Source organism: Mesoplodon densirostris, chromosome 8 (assembly GCF_025265405.1).
Source record: "Mesoplodon densirostris isolate mMesDen1 chromosome 8, mMesDen1 primary haplotype, whole genome shotgun sequence".
Lineage (NCBI taxonomy): Eukaryota > Metazoa > Chordata > Mammalia > Artiodactyla > Ziphiidae > Mesoplodon > Mesoplodon densirostris.
Genome location: NC_082668.1, coordinates 93,100,039 through 93,123,515, shown reverse-complemented (window position 1 = coordinate 93,123,515; position 23,477 = coordinate 93,100,039). Strand labels below are relative to the sequence as shown.

The 23,477-nt window shown below is 36.1% G+C and overlaps 1 protein-coding gene across 2 annotated transcripts in view; it reads left to right on the top strand.

The window, feature by feature from the left end:
• Positions 1 to 23,477, top strand: part of CHN1 (chimerin 1) — a 198,549-nt gene that overhangs the window by 51,483 nt on the left and 123,589 nt on the right. The window contains exons 4-6 of one of the 2 annotated variants that reach the window (XM_060106036.1): positions 2,489 to 2,544; positions 17,989 to 18,020; positions 20,330 to 20,443. In XM_060106036.1, coding sequence (XP_059962019.1) covers positions 2,489 to 2,544; positions 17,989 to 18,020; positions 20,330 to 20,443 — 202 coding nt within the window. The remainder of the gene's footprint in view (positions 1 to 2,488; positions 2,545 to 17,988; positions 18,021 to 20,329; positions 20,444 to 23,477) is intronic. The other variant, XM_060106037.1, reaches the window with a different exon arrangement.

Below are 23,477 nucleotides of genomic sequence, written 5' to 3'. Positions count from 1 at the left end.
GCGATTGAAAAATGTTGAGTACTTTAATCATATGTCTTCTCATCTTGAAGTTAGCTATTAATTTTCGGTGAATCATTTAATGATTGCGCAATTTAAATTTTCAGCTGAGTTCTGGTTTAAATGACCAAAAAACTCTAAATTGAGAAGGGCCTGAATTAATTACTCTTTATTACAATGTATGATTTTTTAATGATCCTTTTGATGGGTATTCCCTGAATTCATATGTTATATTCAGTTATACAATATCCAAAGGCCCTCCCTTTATATATATTTTTATTAAAAATGAGTCTTAAAGATAGACTAACCATTGGTAGCCAATAAGGAGGCATTTGTCTAAAAATTACTCCTCTCCATGAAATAGAACTATACTCTTTGAAACTCTGATTAAAACAAAGGGTGAAATTCTCACATGATGATATTTCACTCTTTTTTTCATACTGGCTTATCTTAATATTTGCTTGCTGAATAGGTAAATGCATTATTGGTGATAACCAGATACTACAGTATTTGTGCTTTGAATCAAAATCAACATTTTACTTTCTGTAGTAACTTTTAATGTCCTTCTTGACCACCATTCAGTTTTCATAATTCAGTTTCTATAGGTGACCCTACTTTCCAAAGCATTTGCTTGACAAAGGGAAACAATTGATCTTTTGAGAATTGCTGGTCAAAACAGAAATGTGAACTGAATTTTCACATCTTAGAGTTATAGTTACCAACTGGGAGGAATGGACCTGAAGCATGGACCTTTTTGCATATCATGATTTGGTTCTCTTGGGAGGATGGAGATTTACAAATATCTCTGAGTGGTACACATGTGCTCTCACTATCAGGGCCAGACAAATTTAGTTTCAGTGCTTTCTTTCTTCCCTTCCCCATCTCAAAATTATTCCCTTCATATCATCTCTTTAATCCATAAAAATATATTCACAGTAGTATTTTTGAAAAACTATGTTACGTCTCTTAGGGATTTTTGCAACCAGGAGGATAAGGCAAAGGAATACATTTCTCTCAGTAGATTTCAAACATTATTAAATGAGAAGTGTTTTGTTTATTTTTTGATTCTTAAACAGTAAAGCTGTATCTTCTTAGCGCCTTTTAAATTATAGCATTACCATGTTGTTATGTTTTGGTGATGAACTGTAGATGCATCCTGGTACCCAAATATTATTGTAAAGAATTTTATGTATTAGTATCAGTCACCTACATATAATAATAGCTAATCTTTATTGAGTGTTTACCATGTGCCAGGGACTATTTTAAGTCTTTCACATATAGTATTTTAATCCTTTCAGTAATCTATGAAGTAGAAACTATTATTATCCCCATTTTCAAATAATGAAAGCCGAGGCTCAGTATGCATTGTTAGAGGCAGAGCCCCAGTGTTCAGACCCCAGGTGGTCTGGTTCAGGAGTTCAGATTTGCAACTGCAATACTCTTGTTGCCTTTACATAGCAATAAGAAACAGTGATGTGTGTCTGTTCTCAGTATATTTAGTGTATGTATACACACATATATACATATACATAGTCTAATTGTATATGTTTATATATGTCCCTATACTATATATGAATGAATATGATCAGAGGTGGAGTCTATATAATGACAGTTGAAATGTGAGCCATACATTGTCTGACAACCCCAGATGCTGGGTAGTTTGATGTTATATTGACCAAATGTCTATGTATTTAAATGTAGTATTAAATTCAGTTATATGTGATTACATGTATAGAAATAGAAAACAGATTTTCTCCAAGAGATAAACTTAGACCTACATAAACACACTTTCTCTGATAACTACACGTTCTATTCATTTTTTCTTTATTTTAAGTCAAGAAGCCTGAAGTGAGTCTTAGAAGGACATGGTATTGGTATAATTTTCACCAGTCCCTTTTCAGATACCCTAAAAATTATCCTCTGGCAAGCTATTTAAGTGTCTGAATTCTCTCTTTTGCTGCATTTACTCTAGTTGAATAAGTGGTGGTAACTTTGGCTCAGAAATTTTGTTTCTAGGGGAGATTATCTTTGAAGATAGATGATCACAATATAAATAGGGGAGAAAAACAGTGTATGTGTTACATCTAGCCTATAAATCCTAATTTTAGTTTCAAGTTTGATACTTAATAATGTACTTTTAAAATATACAACTAGTATTTGTTTATAGCAGAGGCATGCTTTATGTAATATATCCACAAAAATTGGGGAAAATAAATGACCAGATTATGGAGAAGAGAGCCAAATATCCAATACTGATTTTTTATAACACTTCTGTGGATTATGATTTTCTTATTTGTGTTTGCTCCTGGGCTTTCACTAAATTTAGTTTGGTTTACTTTCTTTGCTTCATAGCAAAATTTAATTTAATAACAAATAGGACCGTACCACAGTTTTCTTATGAACATAAAAAAAGCAGGCAGGTTTTGATTCCTAATATATTCAGATGTTCTACATAAGGGAAACTGACATGTTTTATTTTCTAACTTCCCAGTATATCAACTGCAACAAGAAGCCCCTCATCCTCGGAGAATTACCTGTACTAATGAGGTGGGTGTAATGAAACCATTACAACGAAATGTCTCTCAATCATTTATGTTTCCCAAACTCTGACCTTCCTCAGTGACATGGTTATTTGTGGGATTAACTTTTGATGCTACTTAGCATCATAAAATTGTAACTTGAATGCATTTTTCTTAACATTCTTCTCACTTGAAATAACTACCACTTTTTAATGGACTGTTTGGAACACAGGATAGAATAAGACAGTATAGTTTTAAGTGATGTTAGTATTCTTTTCAGTGAATTTATACATTCTTCCACTTTTTAGTTTTATTCTTTACTTTTTAAAACAGAGTTTGAAGGCATCATTGTAGCATTATTGAAGTAATTTTTCCATTAAAAAACTATTTAAATCATGATTTTATAAAGCAAAAGTCAAAAGCAAAATCATGGACAGTTCACCGAAAGAGATATGACATACATGACATGACAGTATATGAAAAGATGTTCAACTTCATTAACAATAGAAATGCAAATTAAAATACACAGTGAAGGGCCTCCCTGGTGGCGCAGTGGTTGAGAGTCCGCCTGCCGATGCAGGGGACACGGGTTCGTGCCCCGGTCTGGGAGGATCCCACATGCCGCGGAGCGGCTGGGCCCGTGAGCCATGGCCGCTGAGCCTGCGCATCCGGAGCCTGTGCTCCGCAACGGGAGAGGCCACAACAGTGAGAGGCCCGCGTACCGCAAAAAAAAAGAAAAAAAAAAAAAAAATACACAGTGAAAATGTTCACTTTTCAGATTGGCAGAAGTTCAAAAACATAGAATATACTCCTTAGCTGGTAAACCTGTGAGAAAATAGGCATGCATATATTGCTGATAGGAATGTGAAATGCTACAACTTTATGAGAGTTTTGTAATATCTAACGTGCATTTACCCTTTGACCTACCAGTCCAAATTCTAGAGATTTACTCTGATGAATTGCCTATACAAATATGGAATAGCATGTGCTCAGAGTTTTCCATTGTAGGATTATTTGTAATAGCAGAATATTGGAAAAAATCTAAATGCTCATAGGCGACTGATTGAATAAATTATAATACTAAAAAGAATAAGGAAGATTTATACGAGCTGATATGGAATGATTTCCATATGCAAAATGTATATATAGTAATTATGGTCCCTTTTTAGTAATAAAGAAGGGAAAATAAGAGAAAAATAAAGTTTATTTTTGCAAAAGAGAAACACAGGAGAGTTAACCCAGATACGAGTGAAATAGTTTTCCATAAGGAGTGGGTAAGGAGCAATGTAGAGGGGATAAGGATGGAAGTGAGATTCCTCTGAGGGTGTGTTTTTATATAGTTTTGACTTTTGAACTATGCAAGTGTTTCACATATTCAAATAACGAAATTAAATAAAAATGATTTAAAAAACCCTAAAATTGAATACAAATAGAAACAAATGAACCTAACAAATTCATAACATAATCACCCAAAATTAAGTAGTTTTAAAACATATTTTGGCTATACAAACATAGAAGGAAATATTCTAAGGTCCATAACCTACAAAAAGATCTTTTAACTATAGTTATTAGATTTCTTATTGTTAGTGGTACTTGTTTAGAAATTCTGCAGTTATTTTGTTGTATTATAGGATAGAGCAAATAAGTAATTATATTGGATTTTAGGGAACAAAGGTTTTTAGGAGATATTAAGATGGAATGGGGGAAATTGAGAGGCACACTGTGGTATTGAATTTGAATTGGAGGTATTAATAAATACCTATGACATCATAGATTTTTAAAAATGTATTTTCCATCTCAGTTTATGGAAAGGGCTTAGAAGCAGTGATGCCCCAGTAAGAACGAATAAACCCAGTGCCCAAATTTTAGTTTCCAAATACTGTTTCCTACTAAAAGGAGCCAGTGCTCCTTAGAGAAATTCCTGATTGTAGAATATGGGGCAGAGAGGTCCAGGAACATCTTATGTCAGAAAGCAAGAAGGGCTCAAAAAATGGATGAGGATGTGTCAAAAACACATAGGAGCCCACTTGAAGAGTTCCCAAAAGCAAAATTTGGGACAATTTGACATCAAAAAGAATAATGATAGTAATGAATTACAACACATTGAATGAAAAAAGAATGTGTAAGTCTATAATGATACTTACAAAAAACCCTATCCCAATACAAAGAGGGAAAAGAAAGGGGAGAAAATTGTTCTTTCCAGCACTAGTGCCTAAAAATGTAGAAAGAATGATAATGATTTGCACTGATAAAATTGAGTCAGGCAAGGATCATCACTAGACATTAAAACATTGAATAAAAGGTTGTAGGTAAACAGAATAATCACATGGTCTTGATTATTTACGAATTGCAAAGAGAAAAATACATCTTCATAGTGGAGGGGTCTAACAGTCACACCTTCAGTCAGCTGATCAAATCTACCATTACCTGCAATGGGACAGACTGACTCGTGTCTCCTAAATGATGCAATGAAACATACACAACATCATTTATGTAGTATTTCTGCCTAAAATGTTTAACTTAAATCTGTTTATGAAGTATAAGTCAGACCAATCCAGAATGTGTACATTCTATAAGACACAACTGTTCTGGGCTTTTAAATAATTTCATTTTCATAAAAGAAATAACAGTTGTGGGACCATTCTAAAGTAAAGGAGACTAAAGAGGCATGCCAACCAAATGCAATGCATGCACCTCGATAGAGTCCTGGTTTTATACATATATATATATATATATATATTTTTTAAAGCTACACATTCTGGGTACAGTTGGAGAAATTTGTATGTGGACTATATATTAGGTAATATAAAGTCGTGGTAACTTTCTTGTGATATACTGTTAAAAAGAATTGCGTCTTCATTGTTTAAAAAAATATTGAAATGGATTTTGTTATTGTGACATCTGGTTCAAAAAAACATTGAATAACTCTGAAAGCACATAGTTAGTCACAAAGGAATGAATTTACAAAATTAGGGATTTCATGAGATTACCTTTTATTTATTTATTTTTGGCTGCATTGGGTCTTCGTTGCTATGTGCAGGCTTTCTCTAGTTGCGGTGAGCGAGAGGCTACTCTTCATTGTGGTGTGTGGGCTTCTCATTGTGGTGGCTTCTCTTGTTGCAAAGCATGGGCTCTAGGCACTCAGGCTTCAGTAGTTGCAGCACGAGGGCTCAGTAGTTCTGGCTCCTGGGCTCTAGAGCACAGGCTCAGTAGTTGTGGCGCATGGGCTTAGTTGCTCCGAGGCATGTGGGATCATCCTGGACCAGGGCTCGAACCCATGTCCCCTGCACTGGCAGGCAGATTCTTAACCACTGCGCCACCAGGGAAGTCCCAAGATTACCTTTTTTTTTTTTTTTCTTCCCCCCTGCACCTACCTCCTTAACCACTCCTTCTCAATCCTGGAAGGGCATCAGAATCACCTCTAGATCCTTTAAAAAAATACATGTGTTCAGGCCCCTTCTCAGACCTTCTGAAGTATGATCTTTCGTAACGGAGCTCAGAAATCTGTATGTATAGGAAGCCCACAAATGATTCTGACCTACAGAGATGTTAAGTCAGCACACTTTTCTTTAAAATCTTTGAAAAAAGAGGATACTTCATGCATGCCCTGGTATGGAGTAATCTCCTGGAGGGAGACCTGGAGTAGACTCAGCCCTCCCACAGGTGAGTCATCCCCAGCTAGGTACTGGGGCAGCACAGAGACCAGACTCCATTTGGCCCTTTACTCATCTTTGAAGATTCTACTGTGTTGCCCACTGCTGCTGAGACTGGTATATGTTTAGCACTGCAAGTCTTTCGTTATGATATTGCAAAAAATAACATCTTGAAGATGTTTTGACACATAAATTTGACTTCTGAGTTATTCCTGAGAGAGTTAAAAATAAAGTTCCAAGGAGTTTCTGAGGAGATATTGTTCAACTAAGCTTCTACATTGCTGATTTTGCTTTAGGTAGTTACTTGTGCTACTACTTTATCTGCTTATTAGCAAATTGAAGTTTTTCTTCTTCATTCATCCTTGTCTGCTAGAAATGCTTGTCATTTTCCACCCGTACAGGTTCTGATGACTTCACTTTACTCATCCTCTCAAATATTCATCTTTGAACTAAGATGAGCTCTTTATTCATGGGCATAAAGAGAGATGATTAGTAGAAATGGACTTGTGTTTTTCCATTACATTTCTTAATCATGTCTTAGTTCACTATGATGATCCACCATTTTCTCTGTTTCAGAGAACTATCAAAATTGTCAACTATCATGTATTGAGGGCTATGATTTGTATAGGACAAGTTTAGAAGCTTGAATACCAATAGTTTGTCAAAGGTCCTATTTCAGTGGAGTCATAGGATGTTTTAAGAGACCATCCAGTCCAACCTCTATACCATATCTCTGAGATAGCTTTGTGCCTTCCAGGGGAATTAATGACTTCGTTTGCAGCCATTCTGTCTTCCAAGAGCTCTAGCTGAAAGGTTTGTTCTTCAGCTGTATTAAATGCTCTCTCTCTGAACCTTCTAGTTTCAATTCTAGTTTTGTCCTTGGACTTTTGCAGAATCAGTCAAATCCTTCCCCACATAACAACCTTAGGAAACTTAAACTTCAACCTTCAGAAACTTGACGCTGCACCTAAATTTCTCTTCTCAAGCTACAAAATGAGTTACTCATAAGCATTGTTTTCCAGAATAGACATACCAATCACAACCAAATACGTTAGTGAGAGAGTTGGCAAAGACCTGAATCATAATCACTTGTCTGAAACTGGGTCCTTTCCTGTTTCCTTTCCCCTCTTCTAGTGCCAGTTCATTTAATTCTGTTCTGTTCCTGGCCTCTTAGAGAAACTTAACTTTACCTTTTATTTTATTTGATAAGAACACTGGTGAAAGAGAGCAGAATCTTCTAAGAGAGTTATCTAAAATAACTAGAAATTAATATTTCTGAAGGATGCTTTAAGCTGCAAAAGCCACCTTTAGTAAATGAGTGCACAAAGGCATCCTGCCAAGCATCTGGGGAGATCCATAACTGTTGCAGTGCTTTAAAGCAATTCTGTGATTAGTATTACAGAAAGATAATCTATCATGAAACTACATCATTAAAATAATCTCTGCCTTGTTTCTGTATTGAAAGTTCTCTGTTCACTTCAAGATGCTCTTAAAGATTTTTCTGAATCTAAAGGCTTTTGTAGGGAGTCTCTCCTCAATAATTATAAAGTGTTTCATGTTACTAATTTTATTTTTAATTTATTTTTAAAAATTTTAAACATTTTATCAAGAAGACACTTTTTTTTTAATACAGCAGGTCCTTATTACTCATCAGTTTTATACACATCAGTGTATACATGTTAATCCCAATCTCCCAATTCATCCCACCCCCACCGCCCCACCGCTCTCCCCCTTTGGTGTCCATACGTTTGTTCTCTACATATGTGTCTCAGTTTCTGCCCTGCCAACTGGTTCATCTGTACCATTTTTCTAGGTTCCACATATATGCGTTAATATACGATATTTCTTTTCTCTTTCTGACTTACTTCACTCTGTATGACAGTCTCTAGATCTATCCATGTCTCAACAAATGACCCAATTTCGTTCCTTTTTATGGCTGAGTAACATTCCATTGTATATATGTGCCAAATCTTCTTTCTCCATTCGTCTGTTGATGGGCACTTAGGTTGCTTCCATGACCTGGCTGTTGTAAATAGTGCTGCAATGACCATTGGGGTGCATGTGTCTTTTTGAATTATGGTTTTCTCTGGGTATATGCCCAGTAGTGGGATTGCTGGATCATATGGTAATTCTATTTTTAGATTTTTAAGGAACCTCCATACTGTTCTCCATAGTGGCTGTACCAATTTACATTCCCACCAACAGTGCAAGAGGGTTCCCTTTTCTCCATACCCTATCTAGCATTTGTTGTTTGTAGACTTTCTGATGATGCCCATTCTAGCTGGTGTGAGGTGATACCTCATTGTAGTTTTGATTTGTATTTCTCTGCTAATTAGTGATGTTGAGCAGCTTTTCATATGCTTCTTGGCCATCTGTATGTTTTCTTTGGAGAAATGTCTATTTAGGTCTTCTGCCCATTTTTGGATTGGGTTGTTTGTTTTTTTAATATTGAGCTGCATAAGCTGTTTATATATTTTGGAGATTAATCTTCTGTCCATTGATTCGTTTGCAAATATTTTCTCCCATTCTGAGGGTTGTCTTTTCATCTTGTTTATGGTTTCCTTTGCTGTGCAAAAGCTTTGAAGTTTCATTACGTCCCATTTGTTTATTTTTGTTTTTATTTCCATTACTCTAGGAGTTGGATCAAAACAGATCTTGCTGTGATTTATGTCAAAGAGTATTCTTCCTATGTTTTCCTCTAAGAGTTTTATAGTGTCTGGTCTAACATTTAGGTCTTGATCCATTTGGAGTTTATTTTTGTGTATGGTGTTAGGGAGTGTTCTAATTTCATTCTTTTACATGTAGCTGTCCAGTTTTCCAAGCACCACTTATTGAAGAGACTGTCTTTTCTCCATTGTATATCCTTGCCTACTTTGTCATAGATTACTTGACCATAGGTACGTGGGTTTATCGCTGAGCTTTCTATCTTGTTCCATTGATGTATGTTTCTGTTTTTATGCCAATACCATATTGTCTTGATTACTGTAGCTTTGTAGTATAGTCTGAAGTCAGGGAGTCTGATTCCTCCAGCTCCATCTTTTTTCCTTCAACACTGCTTTGGCTATTCGGGGTCTTTAGTGTCTCCATACAAATTTTAAGATTTTTTGTTCTAGTTCCGTAAAACATGCCATTGGTAGTTTGATAGGGATTGCATTGAATCTGTAGATTGTTTTGCATAGTATAGTCATTTTCACAATATTGATTCTTCCAATCCAAGAACATGGTATATCTCTCCATCTGTTGGTATCATCTTTAATTTCTTTCATCTTAAAGAAAGAAATGTCTTATAGTTTTCTGTGTCTTACAGTTTTCTGCATACAGGTCTTTTGTCTTCCTAGGAAGGTTTAGTCCTAGGTATTTTATTCTTTTTGTTGCAATGGTAAATGGGAGTGTTTCCTTAATTTCTCTTTCAGATTTTTCATCATTAGTGTATAGGAATGCCAGAGATTTCTGTGCATTAATTTTGTATTCTGCAACTTTACCAAATTCATTGATTAGCTCTAGGAGTTTTCTGGTGGCATCTTTAAGATTCTCTAGGTATAGTATCATGTCATCTTCAAACAGTGACAGTTTTTCTTTTCCAATTTTTATTCCTTTTTCTTCTCTGACTGCTGTGGCTATGACTTCCAAAACTATGTTGAATAATAATGGTGAGAGTGGACATCCTTGTCTTGTTCCTGACCTTAGAGGAAATGCTATCAGTTTTTCTCCATTGAGAATGATGTTTGCTCTGGGTTTGTCATATATGGCCTTTATGATGTTGAGGTAGGTTCCCTCTATGCCCACTTTCTGGAGAGTTTTTATCATAAATCGGTGTTGTATTTTGTCAAAAGCTTTTTCTGCATCTATTGAGATGATCATATGGTTTTTATTCTTCAATTTGTTAATATGGTGTATCACATTGATTGACTTCGCGTATATTGAAGAATCCTTGCATCCCTGGGATAAATCCCACTTGATCATGGTGTATGATCCTTTTAATGTGTTGTTGGATTCTGTTTGCTAGTATTTTGTTGAGGATTTTTGCATCTATATTTATCAGTGATATTGGTGTGTAATTTTCTTTTTTTGTAGTATCTTTGTCTGGTTTTGGTATCAGGGTGATGGTGGCCTCCTAGAATGAGTTTGGGAGTGTTCCTTCCTCTGTAATTTTTTGGAAGATTTTGAGAAGGATGGGTGTTAGCTCTTCTCTAAATGTTTGATAGAATTGACCTGTGAAGCCATCTGGTCCTGGACTTTTGTTTGTTGGAAGATTTTTAATCACAGTTTCAATTTCATTACTCATGATTGGTCTGTTCATATTTTCTATTTCTTCCTGGTTCAGTCTTGGAAGCCTATGCCTTTCTAAGAATTTGTCCATTTCTTCCAGGTTGTCCATTTTATTGGCATAGAGTTGCTTGTAGTAGTCTCTTAGGATGCTTTGTATTTCTGCGGTGTCTGTTGTAACTTCTCCTTTTTCATTTCTAATTTTATTGATTTGAGTCCTCTTCCTCTTTTTCTTGATGAGTCTGGCAAATGTTTTATCAATTTTGTTTATCTTCTCAAAGAACTGGCTTTTAGTTTTATTGATCTTTGCTATTGTTTTCTTTGTTTCTATTTCATTTATTTCTGCTCTGATCTTTATGATTTCTTTCCTTCTGCTAACTTTGGGTTTTGTTTGTTTTTCTTCCTCTAGTTCCCTTAGGTGTAAGGTTAGATTGTTTATTTGAGATTTTTCTTCTTTCTTGAGGTAGGCTTGTATAGCTATAAATTTCCCTCTTAGAATTGCTTTTGCTGCATCCCATAGGTTTAGGATCGTCGTGTTTTCATTGTCATTCGTCTCTAGGTATTTTTTGATTTCCTCTTTGATTTCTTCAGTGATCTCTTGATTATTTAGTAATGTATTGTTTAGCCTCCATGTGTTTGTGTTTTTTACGTTTTTTTCCCTTTAATTCATTTCTAATCTCATAGCGTTGTGGTCAGAAAAGATGCTTGATGTGATTTCAATTTTCTTAAATTTACTGAGGCTTGATTTGTGACCCAAGATGTGACATATCCTGGAGAATGTTCCATGTGCACTTGAGAAGAAAGTGTAATCTGCTGTTTTTGGATGGAATGTCCTATAAATATCAATTAAATCTATCTGGTCTACTGTGTTGTTTAAAACTTCTGTTTCCTTATTTATTTGCATTTTGGGTGATCTGTCCATTGGTGTAAGTGAGGTGTTAAAGTCCCCCACTATTATTGTTGCTGTTGATTTCCTCTTTTATAGCCGTTAGCAGTTGCCTTATGTATTGAGGTGCTCCTATGTTGGGTGCATATATATTTATAATTGTTATATCTTCTTCTTGGATTGATCCCTTGATCATTACGCAGTGTCCTTCCTTGTCTCTTATAACAGTCTTTATTTTTATTTTATTTTTTTTGCGGTACGTGGGCCTCTCACTGTTGTGGCCTCTCCCGTCGCGGAGCACAAGCTCCGGTGGCACAGGTTCAGCGGCCATGGCTCATGGGCCCAGCCGCTCTGCGGCATGTGGGATCTTCCCGGACCAGGGCACGAACCCATGTTCCCTGCATCGGCAGGTGGACTCTCAACCACTGCGCCACCAGGGAAGCCCTTACAGTCTTTATTTTAAAGTCTATTTTATCTGATATGAGTATTGCTACTCCAGCTTTCTTTTGATTTCCATTTGCATGGAATATCTTTTTCCATCCCTGGACTTTCTTTCTGTATGTGTCCCTAGGTCTGAAGTGGGTCTCTTGTAGACAGCATATATATGGGTCTTGTTTTTGTATCCATTCAGCCAGTCTGTGTCTTTTGGTTGGAGCATTTAATCCATTCACGTTTAAGGTAATTATCGATATGTATGTTCCTTTGACCATTTTCTTAATTGTTTGGTGTTTGTTTTTTTAGGTCCTTTTCTTCTCTTGTGTTTCCCAGTTAGAGAAGTTCCTTTAGCATTTGTTGTAGAGCTGGTTTGGTGGTGCTGAATTCTCTTAGGTTTTGCTTGTCTGTAAAGCTTTTGATTTCTCCATCAAATCTAAATGAGATCCTTGCCAGGTAGAGTAATCTTGGTTGTAGTTTCTTCCCTTTCAACACTTTAAGTATATCATGGCAGTCCCTTCTGGCTTGTAGAGTTTCTGCTGAGAAATCAGCTGTTAACCTTATGGGAGTTCCCTTGTATGTTATTTTTCATTTTTCCCTTGCTGCTTTCAGTAATTTTTCTTTGTCTTTAATTTTTGTCAACTTGATTACTATGTGTCTCAGCGTGTTTCTCCTTGGGTTTATCCTGTATGGGACTCTCTGTGCTTCCTGGGCTTGGGTGGCTCTTTCCTTTCCCATGTTAGGGAAGTTTTCACCTATAATCTCTTCAAATATTTTCTTGGGTCCTTTCTCTCTCTCTTCTTCTGGGACCCGTATAATGCGAATGTTGTTGCATTTATGTTGTCCCAGAGTCTCTTAGGCTGTCTTCATTTCTTTCCATTCTTTTTTATTTATTCTGTTCCTCAGAACTGAATTCCACCATTCTGTCTTCGAGGTCACTTATCAGTTCTTCTGCCTCAGTTATTCTGCTATTGATTCCTTCTAGTGTATTTTTCATATCAGTTATTGTATTGCTCATCTCTGTTTGTTTGTTCTTCTAGGTCTTTGTTAAACATTTCTTGCATCTCCTTGATCTGTGCCTCCATTCTTTTTCCGAGGTCCTGGATCATCTTCACTATCATTATTCTGAAATCTTTTTCTGGGAGGTTGCCTATCTCCACTTCATTTAGTTGTTTTTCTGGGTTTTTATTTTGTTCCTTCATCTGGTACATAGTCCTCTGCCTTTTCATCTTGTCTATCTTTTCTGTGAATGTGGTTTTTGTTCCACAGGCTGCAGGATTGTAGTTCTTTGCTTCTGCTGTCTGCCCCTCTGGTGGATTAGGCTATCTAAGAGGCTTGTCACCTTTATTTTTATTTAGGAGTTTTTTGTTCTCCTCATTTCCCCTTTTTTCTACCCATGATATGCTATCATAAAAGAAATGTTACCTACTAAATATAGAAAATTAGGGAAACCAAAGCATATAATTCAGCACAAGTACTAATGTAAAATCATGTCTTACTTAGTATTATTGACTTCAACCAGTTTTAGTCTGAAAAAAGTTCATTGACTGTTATTATGCACTTTAAAAACTTAGAAATAAGTGTATTAATGTTTATATACACATAGCATATTTTTATTATTGCATATAACATTTAAATTCCCAGTTTGATCTATTTGCAAGTAAACTAGTTTGGGATCATTCATAAACATTATTTGTATGATTTCAATTGAATCAATTTCAAATTGGTTGTAAGGTGGTCATATTACTGACTAATACTTTATTTTGATTATTAGTGTAATGCTGCACTGTCTGTGAGTTTGAAAAGACTGTTCCAAGTCAGTACTTAAATAATGATATCTAAGACATATAAATGCTGTAGTTGGGGAGGAGAAACTTCTCTACCCTCTTAAGTTCAGTGTCTGGGGCCTACAAATTAAACTTACAAAAGAGACATTAACAGGAGAAAAGATTTATTTCATATGCATATGGGTAAGGAGGGGCTCACAGCAGGCAAATAAAAGCCCCAAAGAGGCAGTTACACCCAGGGGCTTTTATGCCATTTTAATAAAGGGTGTTAAGAGACAAAGGAAAAGGGAGTCTGGGCTTCTGAGGGAGGTGGTAAATTGTGGGAAGGTGATTAGGAAATGTATAGTAAATAAGGGTTGTTTAGTAAGGGTTATTATGCAGATTCAAGTCATCTTGGGTGTCTCTGAAGTCCTTCTGTTTTGGGAGAGGAGGACACATTTACAAGGGGAAATTAAATCTGTGCCCTACTTTTAGGCCGAAATGGGGAGGGCAGATAGCTCCTCCTGTGTTTGCTCTTTCTTAATTGCCTTCAGCTCAAAATAATCCTTATGCTAAAGTGGCATATCTTGGGGTGGCATATTCTGATCCCCTTCACTATCTAGATATGAGAAAAAAATTATTTTAAATTTGAGTTTTATTTGACATTTCTGTTATAAAAATGCAGAAAAGGTATAATTGGTGTGTGAATTTTATTTTGGACTTACTGCTATTGTAACAGTACTGTATTAATCAACAGTGTTTACTTAATTTCTTTTAATTCAAGATTCTTTTGGGTAAAGGAAAATAATTATTCAGCAATATAAGGCCAAAATCAATTATGTCATCAAGATGATTACTTAGGTAATCAATGGAAACATATTGTGGACTAATGCAGGACTATCAAATAAATAATCAGTATTTGTTTGGGGTTGTAACACTATTACTGAACCAAACTTGGGTCCACTCACCCGCATAGCAAAGGCAACTTATTGACACTGGGTTGTGGTGAAGAGAAGTACATTTATTGCATGGCTAAGCAAACAGAATGGGCACCTCATGGTCAAAAGTACCGAACTCGCTGATGGCTTTCAGGGAAGGGCTTTTAAAGGCAGCATTTTGGGTGAGTGCTGCACGGTGCATGGCTTTCTTCTCATTGGCTGGTGGTGAGGTTATGGGGTGGTGTTTCAAGAATTTTAATCATCACCCCTCTGGTTCCAGTCAGTCTAGGGTTTACGTGCTTGTGGTCAGCACATAGTCGCCATCCTCCATCTGTGTATGGGTCTTAGTTCCTGCAGAACAACTCAAAAATATATGTCAGATTGTTGTGTATACCCTTTGAGGAGGAACTAGGACTCTATTGCTGAACTATGTTTGTTGACTGCTTTTCCTCTGCATTTCTTCACATCCCTAATTAGTAACTGCTTGAGTCTGTTCCTTGGAACTCAGGAAAGGGCCTGGGAGACTGAAGCCTTTTTCTACAAACAAGAAATAGGGGTTATCGAGAGGCTTTTGTACCTGGGAGGACCCTGCTCAGTTTCAGCACCATTGGGCTGCCACACCACTTGGGGCCACCACCAGCCCCTCAGCTTTCACTGCTTGTCCAGGATTTTCATCAATGAGTAGAGTGTATTCAAGAACTTTCCTCTTTTTACCTCAGTCTCATAGGCCTGATAAAGTATTTTACCTTCAACCACCTGCAAAGATCTCGTGATTTGACGGAAAGGCCATGATCTCCTCTTTTCAAAATGTTGGGGGCCCCCATTCTAATGTGTCTGAGACTCCACTGTTAGGTTGTATGGAGGTTAATCTTGATTTCTGTTTTTTTAAAGGTGACGTTCTTTATTAAAAAAAATTTTTTACAGACACTACTAAAGTCCCTTTTTTGCTTTTCCCTTGGGCCCCTCAGTTCAGTTACCTCCCAGCTTCCTATAGGTACCATTTGAATTTGGTATATATTTTTCCGGATATCTCTCTATGCTATAAATATATATTATTGCATGTGCATGTGCTTTTCCTAAGTGGTGTCATACTGTATTACTTATTTTATAGCTTATAACTATACTATTCAATAGTTTGTCTTGGTGACCTCTTCATGTTAGTTCCTGTAGTTCTACATCATTCCTTAAAACCATGCATGTTATGCTATAAAGCAGTTTAGTTATTCCCCTATTGGTATATATTTACTTCCATTTTTAAAATGACTGTGAACAGTGCTTCAGTGAACATTCTTATATATGTTTTCATGTGTACATGTGCGAGTGTTCCTCTACAGTAAATACTGAGGGTTTGCACATTTTTGGTTTGAATAGACACTGCAAAATTGTTCTTCCAGATAACATTTCACCATATAATACAGTAGAACTGTAAATTAATTATTTAAGACCTAAACATTGAATTTTTTTCTCAAAAGCAAAAGTTTGCTTTCAAACAAAAGTAGATGCATGACCCTACTCTAATAAGCTCTGGACCTAAAAATAGAATAGCCATCCTCTGTAGCTATAGGGACCAACTGGTATATTTTTAGTACACTGAGTTTTATGAGCAGAGAAATTATGCAACAAGACCAAATCAGGTGGAATTTACTTTGAGAATATAAATAACCTGACTAGAACATCAGCAGACAACAGAAGATTCCTAAAGGGTAAAGTATTATTTAAATATAATGTTCAGGAAGAGGTAAAATCGTGTCTCTCCTACAGAAATGAAGATGAACATGTGTTAAAAATGTATTTTCTCACCACAAGAAGAGAGAAGCCCGTGAGCTGCAACGAAGACTCGACACAGCCGCCCCCTGCCATAAAAATGTATTTTCTCATGTGATATGAGGAAACCAGGCAGATGTTAATAATCAGTTCAAAGGGAAAAGTCAAAATAGCATATATTTATAGGAATTCAAGGAATGTTGAGATGAATTGTAGTTAAAAACAAAACCTGTTTTTCCCCTGAGAAGGGGTAGGGAAGAAGTCAATAAAATCACTACCACACAGGAAAAGTGTGTGTGTGTGTGTGTGTGTATCAGTTACCTACATCTTATAGAGTTCCAAATAGCTCAAAGACAATGATCTGGGCTACATAAGCCAGCAGTGTATGCTATATATCATGCATTTCATTGAAATACAAAATTTATTTATCCAAGACGAATAAATATCTCAAGTTTGCTGAAACAGTACCAGACCTTGATGACCTGTGGATAGGTAACCTAGACTTGGTAGTCAGGCTCTGTGTAGAGGTGAAGGGAAGACAGTCACTGAAAGGATAGACTTTGAGTTTAGCTTTGGGAACTGCCATATTTAACTAATTCAGATGAGTCAGTGTCAAATAGACAAAGAGTTTGGGCCCTTCTTGCTATTCCTGAGTAAGAATCCCAGTTTTACCTTAGGCTCTACCAAGAAACCTTGAACAAGTTCTCTAACCTCTCTGATTCTCAGTTTTCTTCCATCAATAAAATGAGAATGATAATACTGTCTTAATGAGGATGCAGTAGGATAATTCATCTCATTGTGAGGATTAAATGATCTCCAAATGTAATTATAGCACAAAGCACAAACTCAATAAATGTAGTCCATGGTGTCACCCAGGTACCTCCTCGGGAAAGCTTATTCCATTCCTGTCAGGACCCAGTTTACATGTCATCTCAGAGAGGTCTTTCCTGACTATCCAACTTAAATACCTCGTTAGTCCTCACTTTTCTGTTACTCATTCTTATTTTCATTACAGCCCTTATCACTACTTCCTATTTTCTTGTTTGTTTTATTTCTTTAAACTTATTTATTGTCTGTCTCTCATCATTAGAAAGTCTCAAAAGAGTAATCACTATTTTTGTCATGTTACAGGTAGGACAATGCTTATCACTTATTTGCCACTAAATAAATGTTTCTTGAATGAACAGGGCAAATATTTTAAGTCTACCCCTAGTAAAAGTTCCTTAGAATCTATTCTCCTGGACCTTTCTTTAGGTATAGTGAGCACACCAGCCATGAAAGGCTAGGGGAGATAAACTGTGGTGAGGGAATAGCTGGTGGGAGAACAGAAGGGCAAGATTATATGGAGATGTTAACAGAATGGAGAATATGGTGTAACAGGAAGGGAGAGGATGGGAGAGAAAGCCACAATCTGTTCTGACACAATCGTGGCATTAAGTTTTTGGATGTTTCATTTTACCTTTTGGATAAAGTGATGTAAGTATTTTTTCAGATTCATAAAATCCTAGAAATGAAAGATAATTTAGTCTGACCCTTTTTACACACACAGTGTTTTATAGATAAGAAAAAGGTCTGAGAGATGAAGTGACCAGTCCAAATGGCACAGTCAATCTGCTGATAGGACTGGAACCCCAGACTCTGATTTTTCTAATCTTATTCTAATTCTTTTTCTTAATATATGCTTTAGTTTGTCACATATTCAGAATGTTGAGTTATGTTCTGAACATTTCCATTTTCACAAATATCCTTTTTTCTCTTTCCCAATAGGTAGAAAATAGACCAAAGTATTACGGAAGAGAGTAAGTATGGATTATCAGAAAACATTTTGTAGATTGGAATGTATAAGAGAGACAGGTAAATGGATGCTTTTAGTAAAAAAATAAAAGCAAGAGGAAGGAGGTATTCAAGTTTGAATGAGTTAAATTATTTTTCTGATTGTAAATGTTGTAGTTGGTGAAAATATAGAAAATAAAGATAAGTGTAGAGAAGAAAATGGCATGGGAAAATGTGTACGTGATAATGTTAAAATAAAGATGCAAGCCATATATGTAAATAAATAATGCTAGATGTATGTATATGAGGAAAAGTATATATTTGATTGTATGTGTTTATTAAGCATATAGATACATATACATACATGTATGCATGTAATAAGGTATGGGTGGTTTATTCTACATTTATACTTTTATTTTCCAAATTTTCTGTAAGTAAATTCATGCTACCCAGAAATACCTAATGTTAACAGTTTGAAGTATTATCTTCTGAAGATCTATTTTCTTAATGGTTTTTAGAAAATTGAGTTATTATACATATACTTTTTGTAGCCTGATTTTTCCATTTAATATTAATAATGAGCATTTTTCTCTTTTATGAAAAATGTAATAATTTTTAAAGTCCTTAATTCTTCTGATTATTAAAAAAAAAAATAACCCTTCGAGGAAAGGAATAAAAATCACCTATAATCCCATCATTCCCCAAATAAAATCATTTGTTTTTCATGGCTGAAGGTCATATCAGATAAACAATAATGTATATAACAAATATTTTTAAATTATCTAAAATTCTGTTTAAGTTTTCAGGACTCTTATGAGTAGAACCTAGGTACTTAGGAGTTGAGGGGAGCCACTGGTGTTCTTTATGGTTATACCATAATTTAGTCATTTCTCTGCTTTTGGCATATAGGTTGACTTTAAACGGTAGTATTAAAAGTAACACCGTAAGAAATATCTTAGTGCATTAATCTTTTTCTGGGGCGGAAATTTTGGGTCAGCTGGTATGAATAGTTTTAAGAGTCTTTAAATACCACCATCAAGTTTTGTTCCAAAATTTGTTTCCTTGAATGAGATTTTCTTCTGAATTAATTGGATTTTTAAAAACAAGGAGATATTAAATTTTACTAACTTTATTAGTTGGTGTCATGTAAACTTAAAATAATATACCAATATGCTAATCTAATATATGTGTTATTACCACAGATAGGTTACTATCTTCTTACTCCTACAGAATCAGAGTGGACCTGGCTCTGAAAGATTGAGGAATTTAAGGACATAAGAAATTCTAGGAGCCCATTGTTAAACCTCCTTGTTCTAATTGTCATGATTTGAGCATATGTACTACAAACTGCTTTAAGACTTAAATTGAGAAAGACCGAACTTTTCCCATGAGAAAAATTTCAAAAAGTTGCCACTTGAACCCTCGTAAAGTTCTTAAATTATTAAGGTGCTATTTCAGGGCCTTTTCAAAATATCATTCCAAATTCAAGGGACTGTTGGGTTTTTTGTACCTTTAAAAGCTACGGTCTCATGTGAGCAGTTGTTCAATTCAGTTTTCTTTGAGTTAATGAAAGGACATAATATTTGTGTAGGTTCTTTATAAACTGTACATCACCATACGAATATAAGGTGGTTTTATATTTTTAATATTAATCATTAGTTACCATGGATGTTTTTTAATGTTTCAGTGTTTTATGTCAGAATGTTATAGGTGAATCTACTGTGTTTGTATAAGGAGTGTGTTATTTTTGTTTACTCTTCTTCCTCCTTTTTTCTCTGTTAATCAAAAATAGGGTTTTAACAGGGAGTGAAAGCAAGTATTACAGTTGTTTGCTTTTGGCTTGAGTATGCAGTGATGCAGATTATGCACATTATTGAGCAATCATGCCAATTAAGGGCAACCCAGGGTACCTGGAAAATTGCCAACTTAGACTCTGAGCCAAAATTTTTGGAGCAATGCCACTGGTGTGAAGAAAGGAAGTGGGACACATTGCTGAGTGTTTTTTAGCATGTCCATATGGTCAGGCAGCTACATAAGAAGGGAATTGTCCTCTTGAGACAGGTGGTTGGTCTTCCGTAGATGGATGTGAATTTTGATTCCGTGATTGTTAAATGGATTGGAGAGCTACTTCGGTGCTGTTCTTGGCACCACAGAGAAGCTGGCCCCGGGCCAGGCCCAGAGAAACACAAGCATAGTTAAACCCAACTGCTCCCCTTCAATTTTATGGCAGCACTTTGTCTAGAAATCAACAAGAGAAGGTGGGAGGTTTTGTTTTATCTTGTTTTATTGAAAAAGGTGGAAAGCATGCAGTTTCTGAATTGACTTTGTTTCTTAGGTTTCATGGCATGATCTCCCGAGAAGCGGCAGACCAGCTCTTGAGTGTAGCTGAGGGGAGCTACCTCATTCGGGAGAGCCAGCGTCAGCCAGGAACCTACACTTTGGCTTTAAGGTTGGTCATGGACCTGTGATCATAACTGTGCCTCATTTAAAACCCTCTTAATAGAGGGCTTTAAATTTTAAAAGCATCCAGCATGTAATTGAATTGGTTCTTGTTTTCTTGGGACCTAATTACCATTTTAATAGCTTTGAGACTCTTAAAAAGTTCCTCATGAATGGTAGACTCAGTAATTAAGAACTGAAAAACTTTTAAGGCATTTTTATTGTAGCTGCTTTCTTCTATTTCATCTTACCCATTCCCTCCCACCTGTCCTGCTGTATCAGCTCCCATCTATTTCTTGAATAAGGAAAGGAACTAAAGAGAAAAGACCTTTGTACTTCGTAAAATCAAAGCCGATGTCATTTCTCTTGGGTTGGCTTTTGGTTCAAGCAGCTTTCCTTGGGAACTCCTGGCTCTTTCCTATCTACTGAACTTTGCCTAGCATTTTGGCTGTTCTTAGCTTACAGCACAGTGGCCAGAAACAAGTATTTCCATTAACCCTGCAATAATAACAGAGCAATAATACAATAGCATGCTTATCCATTGGGCTAACCTCCTGCCAGGACTCTAACCTCATTTAATCTTCACAGCAGGTCAAGGATGTGTGTACAATTTCTATCTCCACTTTACAGATACGGAAACAGAGGACCTAGAGGTTGAGTAACTTGGCCAAGATTATACATTTAATAATTTGTGTAGCTGGTATTCAAACCCAGACAATTTGGCTTCAGAGTCTATGCTCTTAATCACTCTACATTGCTGCCTCTCTAGAGGCTTGGAATAATTATCTATCGTCTTTGTTCATTCCTTCATTTGTTCATTCATGCATTCATTTATGCATTGTTTGGAAAAGATTTAAAAGTAGAAACTGAAGAAAGAGGTCAAAGAAATAACATTTCTTTTGGTAGCCACAGAGAGAGAAGAGAAAGCTAATATTATTGCTTAGGACTCTGATATGACCACGTCCAACTCCTTCTCCAATCACTTATGCCTAGGTGAGTGAGCAGGGACTGTTCTTACTCCCATCCACCAGATTTATTATTAATCTATCTGGCAAAAGAATGGTATAATTCAGTATTTCCTCATGCTGAATTCTGAATCAATAGCATACTTGGACAATAGAGCTTGTTAACAGGAGTTCATGGAAGTCTGCTTTTATGGAAAATTATAAAGCGTAAATCCCCCTTCAGTTACTTAATTATGTTGCTTTTTCAGGTTTAAATTTTGGTATATAGGGGAAAAAGTCTGGGCTGAGAATTTAAATACCTACTCATTTTGCCACTAAATGAGCTAGACGACTAATTTGGAGCAAATCACAGGTATTCTTGAAGCCAGCTGCTTCATCTTTCTATTCCTAACATTTTATAATTCTAGGATTCTACAATACCACATATCCAAATAGATGGTCATCTGAGTGTCTGGGGTAGATAAGCCTTGATGTGCAGGCTAGTGGGCCAAAATAAGCAAGAAGGAGGTGGGGTGAAAGGAAAGAAAGTAATCTGTATACTCTCTTCCTTTTCCCTTTGTTGCCGTCTCTCCACCTTCTGAGATCACTGGAATTTTAACTCAGTTTCACCTCATTGCAAAGTTCAGGTACTTTCTATTATCCTACATCGCCTCATAATGTGGTTTTCACGCTGTTTTTTACTGAATAACACCAGCAAATGCCCTAGGGCCAAGGATTCAGTGTGGAGAAAAGTAGCACCCAGATCTTCCAAATTCTTCCTCATTCCCACCCTCTCACCCTCTCTCATGCTACTCATGACTTCATAATCACTCACCGTCCACTTTGGCCCAGGAAATCCTAGAATTGGATTGAAGAATAGAGCAACATGGGATTGATGACAGTGCTTTTAATGTATAGGTCTGGGGTAACACGCAGCTTTCCTTTTGTTTTTGAAAATCATCATAAAGTTTTTACATGGAAAAGAAATAGTAAAAGGGCTTGTAGTGGAGGTAGGGAATTTGTGAGTATGCATCGTGAGTGATGTACATGCTGAAATATGATTTTCTTTGTTTTGAACTAGCTGTATGGCAGGGAAGTGTTAAACAGAATGTGAAATAGAAGTTGTATTGATATATCTATTAATCTTATCTGATATTCCCCATTTCAACTAATGATTCTCCCAGTTAACGTCAGTCTGTTTTTAACAGAATGCATGATCCACTGGGGTAGGGAGGCAGTTTGAATTTACAGCCATCAGTGTTTATTATGCATTTACTGTGTTAAACAAAGGCCCTAAAATTAGGAATAAGTCCTTGATTTCAAGTTGTTCCATAGTCACCTCAACCTCACAATATGTCCCAAACCGAATTCATCAGTTTTCCTCCCAAATATGCTGTAACACCTGTATCCCTTTAATAGCTGGTGACACTGTTATTTAGCCAGTTCACAAGACCCGAAAGCAAGACATCATTTTTCTTTTCTCTTAGTTCTGTTTTAAGATGTTTGTAGGCCTGGCCTTATTCATTTAGAGGCCTCCATATCAAACACTATATCCCATATCAAATATATATATTTTGCTGTTAACTTCGCTTTTTAAATTATAAATTGCTTTTGAAATTAACTTTAGATTTCCTTTTATGTTTTGGAGCCACACCTTTTTGTTCATATTTTATACCTTTTCATAGACTCTGGAAAGCCCAAGGTACTGTACCTATATTATCTAATGGTTAAAAGAACTTTTTCTTCTTGCTCATCTCACACAGCCAAGCCCAACAATCTTTTATTTCTTAAGTAATTTTCAAAATTTCCCCTTCTTTTCAATCAAGCCACCTCCTGGATTAGTTTCATTAGGAATTTACCTGTATCCAGCCTTATCCCCTCTAATGTATCTTCCATGGTATCATGAGTGATCAGTCTTAAAATCTGATGCAGTGATCTGCAAAGTCGTAATGTTGAGTAGGACACAAGGTTTCAAAGGCCACACCTCCCTCTGTCACTGGCATCTCCCCCATACCTGGGGAAGCCTAACCTTTACTGATGATCTTTGTGTATAATGTGAGGTATCAGTTCGGCAAGGATGTATTGTATGTGTGGTGTCAC